The 13,351-nt window shown below is 41.3% G+C and overlaps 1 protein-coding gene across 4 annotated transcripts in view; it reads right to left on the bottom strand.

Annotated features, from left to right (window-relative positions):
* ESRRG (estrogen related receptor gamma) overlaps nucleotides 1–13,351 on the bottom strand; it is a 509,353-nt gene that overhangs the window by 471,378 nt on the left and 24,624 nt on the right. For 2 of the 4 annotated variants that reach the window (XR_003999716.1, XM_030557495.1), the window contains exon 1: nucleotides 4,646–4,801. The exons of the other annotated variants lie outside the window; for them this stretch is intronic. Coding sequence is in view for 1 of the 2 variants with exons in the window: in XM_030557495.1 (XP_030413355.1) it covers nucleotides 4,646–4,719 (74 nt within the window). In the remaining variant the exon portion in view is untranslated. Of the gene's footprint in view, nucleotides 1–4,645; nucleotides 4,802–13,351 lie in introns of those variants that run through there. 4 annotated transcript variants of the gene reach the window in all.

The following is a 13,351-nucleotide window of genomic DNA, read 5'->3' as shown; positions in this document are numbered from 1 at the left end:
ACTCCAAGCCATCATCCAGCTACAGCTCTGAAAAAGCTTAATTCAAAGATCTTCAAAAGTGACTAGTGATTTGGGTCCCCAACTTGAGACCTCTTAAAGGGGACTGATTCTCAGAAAGTGCTAAGCACTCATCCTCAGAAAAATCAAGCCCCTTTAAAGGGGTCTCAAGTTGGGCACCTGATAATAGAGGTGTCCAAAAATCACTGGTCACTTTTGAAATTCTTAGCATAACACTAAACAGGTCCAACAGCCCAGTTTTAAAGCCTTACCAGGAAAGAGAAAGCGTGTGCAAGCAGAATCCTGATGGCCAGTCTGGCACTGTTTGTCTGTACCAGTCTACCATCTGGTACAGACAAACAATGGAAGAATATTTCAGCATAATCAAAACACATGCTCAAGTCAGAATAAGTTAATTTTAATCCAGCTGATTCTGATATCACTCTGTTTCTAGACCACAAGACAGTTGTGTTTCCTGGAGAACATAACACCTTTGATGACCCCTGAAAGAAGTAAATTTGAAAAGCAAAAAGGAATCAAAAGACAATTAAAATCATTATGGGCCCAATTCATTGCCCACTGAAGTCAACAGGAGCCTTCCACTGACTTCAATTGAATAAGGCCTGTTTTGTCCATACGAGTTATGTTGTAAAACCACATTGGAAATCGAATCTATAAATATTGTGTTGTTATAAATACTGTTAATATTTGAAACGTGTAGGAATTTAAATAGCAATATTCTGAAATATTTGATGACTAGATATTTGGTGATGGCTGCTTAGTGGCCCATATGAAATGAATTTGTGGCTTCAGTCCAGTCCCTGGTAGGCAGGATCCCACTTAATAAAAGACATCAACACATTTTTCACCCTTTTTGGCAGCCTCAACAGAACAGGCCAAGTATTGAGTGAGCTTGGATATTGAATCACTCTCTCATCCCTTCAGGTGGTACTTCCAAACCTATTTTGATTCAATTCGCAGAAGCTTACACTAACATGACAGGAATTTAGTGTTCAGGACTGTCCACCTGGTATTTTCACAAGCAAAAAAACCAAACAAACATTCCTCAAGTGCTAACATGTTGGTACCTAGACACTGGAAAAAATAGCAAAAGTTCAGTTAAAATAAAAAACCAGCTAGAGTGCCCATCCCAACAGCCTTGTTTCTTTTTCTTATTGCAGATCAAGTGTAGGGATGTTTACAAGATGCAAGGCTACCATCAACTATATTATTAATTATTAATACTTAATGGTAATCATTGATTACTTTCACTGTGTCCAAAAATGTGCTCTATCTTGTGTTATACGATTTAAAAAAAAAAAAAAAACTTGTGTGCCCTGAATCTTCACTAAGTGTTATGTGTCTGCGTCTCAGTTTCAAGTATGCAGAGAAGTTTTCTGGTAACTTCTGCTCAAAATAGACTTCTCTTTCTATGTTGGTTCTTATATTGTGCCCATCATTATAGTCTATGAATCCTGGACCAGAGACAGGAAAACTCACTCTTCAATTCTGCCTGCTGGAAAACGGGCTTTGTCATCCCATTCTCTAACTTCTCAAAGTTTTAGATCATAAATCCAATATCTTATTCAAAATCGATAGAGAAAAACTGGTGTCACAGTCAGTAAAGATACCTGCTTGAAACAAAGGAAGGCTGCCACTTGCCCCATGTTTACAGGGTCCTTGAAGCCATACTGCACGTCTGATCCTGAATTCTTTGTTCTTCTAGGCTGAGACCTCTCTGATACATTCAGAAGATCACTGCTTCTGCCAGGCCCAATAATATATATGTATTTTGGGGGTTTTTGTTCAATAATTAACACACTTGGGAGGGCGGGGAAGCAGTACTGTCTTATAATTTATTTGGATATCAGTCTTGATTTTTCTCCAAATATTTTAATTTAATTCTAGATCTCCATCAGTCTGTGTATGAACAGTTGTCTGGTAACTTCCCTGTTAAGTCACCTTTTTGGGTGAGTAACGTTAGGGCTGGATTTGCACATTTTAAAGATACTATTTTGTCTCAAAAAATCATATTTCTCCCTCTTTTCTGTGCGCTACCAAAATCTTAACACTTACACAATTCAAACAATGACAAAGGTCCTTGTTGTATTTGAAAGATTTTTCTGACATACCTGTCTAATCAGAGAGCTCTCCTTTTACTTGCTTTTCAAATGCACTTCTTTTCAATAGAAGGCGGGTTAACAGGGCCTATATGTAGTGAGTGGCCTTTACTGTTACATGTGGGCCAAATCCCACTCTCTTTATGCACACAAGGAGTCTCACTGATGTCAGTGGGACTACTCAGAAGAGTAAAGCAAACAGGATATGTCCCTTTGTCTAGCTATATACTTTTTAATTGTAACCCTGTATGCCTGACATATGCTGGTCAATTCTAACAGAGTGATGATAAATAATTCAAAACACTTCCCGGCTGAAATCTCTATATATTATCATTACTGATAGGACAAAGCTGTGTGTGACACTTTACATTCATAGAAATAAGTCAAGTTCCCTGCCCACGGAGCTTACGGTTGCATTCATCCAAATAACATTGTGACATAATAAGGACAAGAAAACACAGAGTTGATAAAGGGGTGACAAAAACAATAGAAGAGGGTTAAAATTCTTAAGGGAAGCTTTTTTGGGATGTGGGAGTTGTGGACTTAGTTTTACAATCATTGGAGTTGTTATATGACAAAGTTCTTGGGTATTTTTGTTTGGTTTTATTATTTATTGTTCTCTTTTACAAACTCTACATGGTTAGCACAGGCATGGCAAAGGGAAGCACCCTAGATTAATGGAGGATAATAGTTGAATCTTCTAGGCTTTGAGAAAGGCTTGAAATTTGGAAGGGGGAAAATGAAAATGCAGACACACATATGTATACACATACACACATGGAAAGGGATTTGGTTATGGTTAGAATTTGTGATTGATAGGGCACATGGCAGTCAGGAGTCAGCAAAGATTTGGTGGCATGGAAAATCTTGAGATAAGACACATCACTGCTCACACAATCTGCATGTGCCTATCATCATGCAGTATTATACTAGCTGACACTATTGGTTTATCACTTCTCCAAAAGACAGAGGCTATAAATTAAGACCAGGGATTGGGAAATGGTGAATGAGAAATGAAAGTCATAACCCTTTAAACCTCCACAACAGATATAACCTATTATCCTTCTTGTCAAAATACTAAAACTTCTATTTCACAATTTAATTTCAGCATTGACTGTTTCTTTAAATTACAAAGATCTTTTATATAGTAACTTACCTACTAAGTGCCTGATCCTACAAATACTTACGCATACCCCTAATTGTAAGCATGAGTAGTCACACTGATTTTTAGTTTAATGGATCTACTCACAGGAGTTAACCATGTGCATAGGTGTTTTCAGGATCATGGCCTAAGTCATAATATGTAATTAAACAGAAACATTTCCTGAGAATGTTTTTTCCCCTTCAGTGGATCTAGTGCAACAGTGGCGCTGGTGGAGATATACAGTTTAAATTGAACCTGAAAAATTGAAATACTTTCCCTTTAATACTGAATACAAGCTGATACAGTATCACATGACCTTTACCGTAATTTCTATTAAAATCATTTCATGTCTGGTTGATTCTGCTATCCTGGCTCATTTGTATTGTTTACAACAAGTCATTGCACCCGGCAGTTAGTGGTGGCTGAATCCATGGTTACCAGTTTTTACATTCACTAGTTAAATGGAATGCAGCTCTTCTGTGAGTTTCATGGAGAAAGCTCTTAAGAAACCACAATCCAGCTATCAATCAGGCTAACCTGGGAGAAATTAATCTTATAAACATAAGTATTGTTGCATATTAAAAATTTATAGAAAGGGAGCTCAAGGCTTTTATTAGATGTAGTTGCAAGAGTGGACGTCTTGAGATCTGGCTTAGTACATGGGAGACTTAGGTTCTATGGTCTACATCTGACATTCATCCATGTTGTGCCTTCTCTAGCTTTCAAGGCTAATAAAACTATCCTTTTTTTAAGCTTTTAAATCTTGAGCACTTCTTTTACCAGGCATGTGCCTGGAATATAAATAGTGCTTAAACACAGGTCTAATCACACTGCAGTCCTAGCAAAGTAACTTAAACAGACACATACAAGATAGTAAAACACAGAATAGACAGTACTGAGTAGAATTCAATTAAGACAGAACAACACTGGAATGTTCTTTACTAGTAAATTAAGCCTGCAAACTAATATGTTTTATTGCTCTTAAGAACTACATGAACTAATTCTACTTGCCCTGTTATTTATTGTTCGTTGTGGGGTGCGGTTGAAAAAACAAACAAACAACTTATTTACAAGATGGAGACCACACACATTTATAATGCCTAATACTATCAGAAAAGTTCTCTACTGTTTGCTGGCTACAATAATTGTCCCACAAGATACATGAGAGCAACAAACAGTTAAATCAAACATATTACTAACTCATCTACTGCAAAGTCACTGTATCAGAAGCCCCAATTGATTTGTTTCCTCAGAACGAATTGAAAATGAATGTAACGTAACGTCTGGAAAAAAAAAATCTCTACTGCACTGCTAATCGGATATTGTATAATGGTTGATTGCAGCTTTGCACTGTGCTATTGTTGCCTAAATCATACATACTTACAGGTTCTGGGTTCTTCCAAGAGTTTGGTGCAGTTTCAAGGACAAATGTCTTAAGGAAGTCTTTCTACTGTGCATCAATGATCCTAGCTCTGATCTGATTACATTAGCAAAGTGCTAAATCTGACAATAGAAAGGAAACTTCCTGTGTAAAGAAGAAATCTTGGAAAGTCTCAGGGTTAAAAAGGCTGCTTAAATGTGCTGGTTGATTTGCTCCCTAGTTGTGTATACACAGTAGCAGCTGATCTCTGTTTGCAGCCCTGCAGAAAGAAACCTTTACTGAAAACCAATGGCATCACATTTCACTGGAGCTAGTGCCAGGCTCTGGAGAGCAAAGCAACCTTGGACAACTTCACACAATTAAAATAAGTGGGTTTGCTGCATGTCCAGGAGGACTTTTAAAATTGTGAATTTACTGTGTCATTTTTGCTAACAATGAGCTGAAATCCTGCAGTCCTTAATCAGTCCTGATACAAGCAAAGCTCCCATTCACTTCAATGGGGTTTTGTCAAGACTATGTAAGGAGCGCAGTATTTGTCCAAGTATGTTTTGCTTTGTCTTGATTGTGGTCTTTGTAGGTGATAAGGTGTTAGCTGTGCCCTAAGGCACTTTATGTGTTGGAACTGTTATAGCAGGTGTCCTACACAACCTGTGTTTGTCTTAAATTCATTCTGACCCTGTCTTACATCAGTCACACTCTTTTCTTAGCTTTCTTTCAGATACTGAGCAAATTATTTGTTTGTTTTTTTCTCTCTGACTCTCGTCCCCCGCCCCCCAACCCCAGTGTCCTATGTCAAACTCTCTGGCACATTCCTACTAGAATAAAATCCTCCGATTCCAACAACCAAAAATTTTGCAAGGATTCAGAAGCCTGTTTCGGAGCCAAACTGCAGAGCTGGCCACTAATTTTATAGCAGGCTTAACCGAAACTTCAGATCCAAACACTCCATAACTTGGGGAAGGAGAAAGTTCAGAATGTTGATGTGGGTCTCAGTTTCTTAGTGATGTCCAAGTAAACAAATAAGACCAGAAAAACAACATTTTGAATCAGTCCGCGGGAGCTATGTGGACTTCTGGGGAAAGGAGCTGCAACTCAAACTGAGCAACACGCTTTGTGGGTAATTATTTTTGTTATCATTAATCATGATTTTTACTGTAACATTTAGCCCTGGATAATGTTCCAAATACTAACTGGAACCTGCATTGCAATTAGAACATGACTGAACAGCATGTAAGGTGCTTTTTTTAAAAAAGGGGTCAGTTTTCTCTTTTCTGGGCCACAAACATGAAAATCAAAAGGAAATGTAATATGGTTCAATTTTTAAACACAATGATAGAGTCCAGTTAGGAAGAGTTATTGTATATTTTGTTTTGCAAGATAGTTTATGATCACTTAGATCAGCAGTTCTCAAACTGTGGGTCAGAACCCCGAAGTGGGTCACGACCCCATTTTAATGGGGTTGCCAGGGCTAGCATTAGACTTGCTGGGACTCAGGGCTGAAGCTGAAGCCTGAGCTCCACCCCCACCTAGGGCAATGGGGCTCAGGCTGTAGCCCCTCCCCCCCCCACCTGGCGTGGCAGGGCTTTGCCTGCGATCCGTTTTCCCCCCACCCAGGGTGGCAGGGCTCTGAAACCCCCACCCAGGTTCATATAGTAACTTTATTGTCAGAAGGGGGATCAAGGTGCAATGAAGTTTGAGAACCCCTGACTTAGATTATTCAACACCCTTTGGCACTATGACTGTAGTAGTTAGTAGTATATTGTGTTATTTCTCTAATATTCTGAACTTTTGTTCCAAAGGGCAGAAACCAAGCCACGTTCAAGAATTCAAACAGTACAATAATTGAGATTCTATGTATATCTGCTATACATGCATGAGTGTGCACATTGTACATACCTGCATGTAAAATTGGGGTTCACGGTTATGTTGGTGTTAGGGTGACCAGGTGTCCGCTTTTCATCCAGAACACCCACTCAAAAAGGGCCCCTGGCGGCTCCAGTCAGCACCACCAACTGGGCCATTAAAAGTCCAGCCAGTGTTGCTGCCCAGCTAAGGCAGGCTACTCCCTACCTATTCTGACACTGTGCTGTGCTTTAGAAGCAGTCAGCAGTTCTGGCTCCTAGGCGGGGGGTCACAGGGCTCCATGTGCTGCCCCCACCCCGAGCACCGGCTCCACACTCCCATTGGCTGGGAACTGGCCAATGGGAGCTGGAGAGGAGGTGCCTGCAGGTGAAAGCAGCAGGCAGAGCCACCTGCATGCCTCTGTCTAGGAGCTAGACCTGCTGCTGGCTGCTTCCGGGGCACAGAAGAGTCCACAGTGCCAGGAAGCCTGCCTTAGGCCCCCACCCCTGCTGACCAGGAGCCACCAGAGGTAAGCCTGTGCCCCAGCCCTGCCCCCCCCCAACCTGGAGCCCCCTCTTACACCCAAAACCCCTCATCCCTGGCCCCAGCTGAGAGCCCACACTCCCATACTAGAGCCCTCACCCCCCTCCTGCACCCTAACCCCTGCCCCAGCACAGAACCCCCTTGCATACCCTGAATCCCTCAACCGTGGCCCCACCCCAGAGCCAGCACGCCCAGCCAAAAGCCCTCAACCCCTTGCACATCCCCCTGCCTCACTCTGCAGCACTCTCCCACACTCTGAATCCCTCAGCATCACCTCCAGCCTGGAGTCCCCTCGTTCACCCCAAACTCCTCATCCCTGAGCCCAGGCCAGAGCCCACACCCCAGCTGGAGCCCTCCCCACAACAACTTTCTGCAGTCCCCTCCTGCACCCTGAACTCCTCATTTCTGGCCCTACCCTGAAGCCTGCACCCCCAGTTAGAGCCCTCACCCGCACTCCAACCCCCTGCCACAGTCCAGTGAAAGTGAGTGAGGGTGGGGGAGTGTGAGCCACCGAGGGAGGGGGAATGTAGTGAATGGGGGAAGGGTGGAAAAGGGGGCTAGGCCTTGGGGAAGGGGCAGGGCTAGGGTGTTTGGTTTTGTTCGATTAGAAAGTTGGCAGCCCTAGTGGGTATATTACTGGCCTGATTTTCAGAGGTGCTCAGCACCTTTGAAAAATCAGACTGCATGTTAGTTCCTTGAATTTTTTTAATCAATCTGATTGGTTACAATGGTAACAGACAGTCTGTATCAAGAGACCATCATTAAAATCCAACATACATATCCTCCTCCACAACAACAAACATTCAAACAATTGCTGCCTTCCCAGAGTTTCCTGCAGGAGGACAGGAGCTTGTCAGCTCCTTGAGTGTCTCCACTGGGAAAATGAGTTAGCATCGCCTGCTGGAGGGAGAAATCTCATTTGCACTGAAGTAAAAGAGTCAATGTGGTGCTACTAACTGAAAACCTAGGAGTCAGGAGACCTGGTTCTGCTGTGTGACCCTGAACAAAGCACTTTACCTCTCTGATCCTGCATCATTAAAGTCAAAAGGAGTTTTGCCATTGACTTCAGTGGGAGCAGTGTCTCCCTGCCTCAGTTTCTCCATCTGTGAAATGGGGGTAATGTTTGGGAGGAAGACAATGGACTGAAACTCAGAAGCTCTGAGTTCAGCTCCTGGTTTTGCCATAGTCTTCCCCTGTGACTTGGGCAAATCACTATTGCTTCAATTCCCAATATTCTTCTTATGTTATATCCCCTTCTCCCACCATTTCTCTATCCTGTCTATTTTAATTGATCTCTTCAGGGCAGGATTTGTCTCTAATTTATGCATATGTACAGTGCCCAGTGCAATGGGACCCTCTTGTCAGTTAGAACCTGTAGGCGCTAATTCATTCATTCAATCAATCAATAATAAAGTATTTATGAGGATAAGGATTTCAGTGAGCCAAGATTACTGCCCAAAAGCCTTTATGTGCAGAAGTCCTTATTCACAAAGACTGACCTTCCTGAATCCTGCATAAAGCCCAGTACTCTGGATTTATGCAGTTGTCCTGTTCTAAAATTAGTGGGCATGACAAAATCCACCCCACAAACCTGGGGAATGTCACAGAGTTGCAGGACATCCAGCCAGGATTAGCATCCACTCTTTATGTCTCCCATGTGAGGTTTCCCAGCCACTGCACCTGTGTAAATGAGACTCCCCTTCCCTCAACTTTCCTCCCTCTGACAGCACATACTGAGCCCGCCTGGAACCCAACAACCCAGCACACCGGGATTTCAAAAGCCCATCTTCCCTCAGACCTCTCAAGTGTATCCCATTGGTGGTACATTCTGCGTCACAGCTGTCTCTCCCTCTGTCCCTGCACTTCATTCTCAAGAAGTGCCCCCTGTGAGGTGGGGTAGCAGCTGGCTGGTGGGGTGGGGTAGAGGAAGGAGGAGACCTTTTCTCCAGCAGCTCTGGGATCTCCTGCACGCTCATCCCTCGTCCCCAATTGCAAGGAGCAGAGAGAGATGAGAAGCTTTCAGGGAGCCAGAGTAAGAGCCAACTTATATGTGGAAGGTAAGAGCTGGGTAAGGAGCAAACAGACTGGCTCCCTACATTAATCATAGAAATGGAAGGGAGCTGGGAGTGGAGCAGGCCCTGAGCAGTTGAGTTCTTCACAAGCTGGGAGGTTCCACTCCCTCCAGTGAAGAGCGTACAGGCCCAGCTGCTCCTTACAACTTCTCCTCTCCCCACAAGTAAACCAGTGCCCACTCCTGGGCCACAGGGTCTCTCTGTCTGCTCTTTAGTGGGAAGGGGGAGAGAGTGGCACATGACAGGGGCCAGAGTAGCAAAGACTTTCCTGGTGGCAGTAGCAATGGAATCCTGCAGTAAAGGAGGGCTATACACCTTAATAGTATATAGAAGTGGAGCATGAGGAGAGGGGGAAAAGTTAATTAGATTTAGTACAGGGTGGGAGTGGTCTGACTTAACTGCTCAGAGTTGGGGGCTCATGCCCGGGGACACCAGTCTATATTGAGGCCAAGGCAGAGACTAGCCCTCCCAAATCCTTAATCTGTAACAGTTAAAAAAAAATAATTTCATTCACACAGTGTGGGGGCATCCATAAAAACAGGTCTTTATAATAAAAAAAATCATAATATGTAAATCACACAGGGCCCAGTGATGCCAACACTTAAGCAGTGGCACTGATTGTCACGATTCCATGATTGGCCTTGCGATATCTGTTGTTTTTCTTAAAGCCCCAGCGCCTGGAGTGAAGTGATAGTGTGAGATTCTCACTTTTGTTTTAAAAAAAGAAGTTTCTAGCCCTTGCAGTTGTTGGAAAAAGGTTGAAAATGTGATTCAAGTGCACCCTCAAGGGTCAGAAATGAGAGTGCCAATAAACCACCCCATCAAGATATACAGTTGTTTAAAAAAAAAACATGGTTCTTAAGCTAATATCGTGATTTTAGGAGCCATACTCATGATTTTTTAATTGCTGGGGTTGGTAATATAGCTCAACCACACAACTTTATCCACAAGAGCAATAGTCTCTTTGAATTCAATGGGAGTACTCAAAGTAGTAAGAACTACAATCAATAGTAAGTGTTTGCATAACCAGGCCCCAAGAAACCAATTGTACAGTTTTTACTCACTCAGTACGTGTTTTGCCCAAATAAAAGCTGCAGAATCAGATTCATATAAGTCTTTCCGTCTCCAGTCTAGTATTTATATTGTCCCTATCACATGCAATCAGAGCACCATGCAATCTTTGCCTTTTTCTCCTTCCTTCTGCTCCACCTTCTGTGTATTCTTCCATGCATGAAATACCTTCCGAATTCCTGTTCAACTAAGTCACCACGTTCTCCTCATTCAAATTCCTCCGAAAAACTCACTTCTGCCTTGTCAGCTACAAACATTTAATCAAAATTAATAGAACCATCAAGGTACGCACATGCCTAAACTGAGTAAACGTGGGCTATAACATTGTTCTAATCCTTGCCCACATCACCTTCCATTGCTCCATCAGCCCCATTTTGTTTATTACCCTCACTTTTTGTGTCTTGCATAAAATTTAGATTGTATGATTTTTTCATTCAGGGCCTTTTCCTTGCTCTGTAACCTGCCCAGCACACTTCTGAGACATGTATAAATAATAGTACTAATAACAATATAGATATAAATACTACTTATAACATAGCTATAACTACCACCACAGAGGCATTACTGTAACTGTGACATTTGGGATAAATAATTCTAGGCATCTAAATCTAATTTAAATTCTTTCCCGGCTTTAACCATGGCTTCAAAACCAGATGAACTTAAGCCAAGGTGTATGACTTTATGCTACACTGGTAATCCACGCTAACTAGGAAATAAATTTTCAGCGATTAAGTTGAATTGTTCGTACAAAATGTCAGCTTCAGCTTTTCACCCACACAAAACAGCTTGGAAAATATATACTGCATGTATTTATTATAGCTACAGTCACTATGAACATCTATAACTCTCCAACAATTTCTTTGATTTACGTTCAAAAACATACAGGGCATGAAATGATGCCTGCAACCTTACATTTTTCTCAAGAACATTGTGGGGAGCAGATATATTCCAAAACATCATGTTAGATTCCCTGTTATGTCTGCTTTTTAAAATAAATGTATGATAATCAATTACACATGCTTCAAAGCAACTGCCACTAGATTCCCCATCAGAAAAGCTGTTTGAAAAAAGTTCCATTTTCTTTTCCCTTAATATCTGGGTTTTAATAAGGGACTGTGCCCACATATTAAAAAAGGAAAAATGCTTTTGTAAAATAAATGCCAATCTTAACTCACACCAGCAAGCTAGTCTTACCACAAGTTTATAGAAAAGGGCCATCTTCATTGATCGACATGCTAATAAAAGTGTACATGCTGTGAAACTCTTGGGCCTGATGTTCCTCTCACTCATACATTTGTCAACTAGGAGTAACTCCACTGATATCCAAGGAATGACACTGGCATTAAGTGAGAGGAGAGGAGAGTTAGGCCTCACACATTTAACTAAGATGTAAAATGTTTGCATAAGAAACTTGCCCAGTTTTGGTTTCTATTAGAAACAATAAACTAGGGGTCGGCAACCTTTCAGAAGTGGTGTGCCGAGTCTTCATTTATTCACTCTAATTTAAGGTTTCGCATGCCAGTAATACATTTTAACGTTTTTAGATGGTCTCTTCCTATAAGTCTATAATATATAACTAAACTATTATTGTATGTAAAGGAAATAAGTCTTTTAAAATGTTTAAGAAGCTTCATTTAAAATTAAATTAAAATGCATAGCCTCCCCCCCGCCCGGACTGGTGGCCAGGATCCAGGCAGTGGGAGTGCCACTGAAAATCAGCTCACATGCCACCTTCAGCACGCATGCTATACTCCTGCAACTCTGAGCATTTTTGTGGAAACATTTGTCAAGGGCCTGATCTTTTTTCCCATTGAAATCAATTGGAGTAGTCACCATTAACTTCAGTGAGAGTAGGACTGATTCCTAATGACCATTAGTGACCATTGAGTTTTAGGTGAATATGGGCCTAGATGCGAATGAATCTGGACCTGGGTTCTAGTAATGCTGGGTTCTGCTTCAAGCAAACATGGCCCGATTTATCACAGCAACCAGCCAACATTCCTGTTTTCAACATGCCAACTGGAATAAACTCAGCAGCTGTAATAGGGTTTGGCTTTGAGATGTTGAATTTGTTTGAACCCCACACCCAAAGAATGCAAAAAAACATGGATCGAAACCAAGGAAAATATTTGCATGATCTCCTGGTTGGTGGAGCACCATTTTTCACACAGCTCTAGTAACAAAGTCTTTGAGGAGGGACGGAGTTAACTGCATGTATGCCCATTACCCATGCAGCCACACCTAGAGGGCATCAACCTATTTTCAGAGTGGGAAATAACCAGGTATTAATTTTCTAGGAATAATCAAGAGGAATCTAGGTCAAAATCAGAGGAAGACTCCCCTGTCCATTTGATGAAATTTGCTTGCAAACATGTTAGTGTAAAAACAAAGAACTTATTTTAATGGTTATAATATTTCCTCAGACTCCCACATAAGAGTGGAAACATAAAACTGCTTTGTTTGAGTAAAATGGACTATTCCCTTAGTTTGATTGTTGAAAGGTATTTAAAATCAATATAAAACTGCAATATCAGAAAACTGTATAATCATTATTTCAAACAGGCAGACTTGAAAGAGTCTCTTGTTCATGGGGAAATCTTCAGTTAGTTTTTCTAGTACCAGTGGTTCAATCGAAAGATTCACCAACTGCCCTCTGGAGAAAACCAAAGATCTGCATTTAAATGGAGATATAGTATTTCCAAATGCACAGTACCTGGAAGGCAGATACTGTCAAGGTTTCTCAGTGAGTGGATCTCAAATTGTATTAGGTACATTTCAGCACAGTAACTATCCCCATTTCATAAGAGTAGGACGATTTACATATCATTTTTTCTATGTGCATACTTTGTAATTTTTGTCCTAAATTAAAATTCAACCCTGATCCAAAATGAAGCTCTCACATACTAACAACAAGCAATTATATTTTATATATAATTTTCTGATATGCATAATGAAGACCAGACTAGATTGCCTGTCTAGAAACGTTAAATAATTGAAAAGTATGATGACTTAATAGAATAGTAAGCTTGGTTTACAATGTAGCCAATTTAGAGCCATAAAAACACTGTAAAAATGTTATCTTGTGGTTGACCATTACATATCCTATTTATTATTCAAAAGTGTTTCAGCAGCATTTTTCATCATTAATGTGGCTGCTGGCATTTAACACCAAGTCTCTACA

Source organism: Gopherus evgoodei, chromosome 3, assembly GCF_007399415.2.
Source record: "Gopherus evgoodei ecotype Sinaloan lineage chromosome 3, rGopEvg1_v1.p, whole genome shotgun sequence".
Taxonomy (NCBI): domain Eukaryota; kingdom Metazoa; phylum Chordata; order Testudines; family Testudinidae; genus Gopherus; species Gopherus evgoodei.
This window is presented reverse-complemented; position numbering and strand designations above follow the sequence as displayed.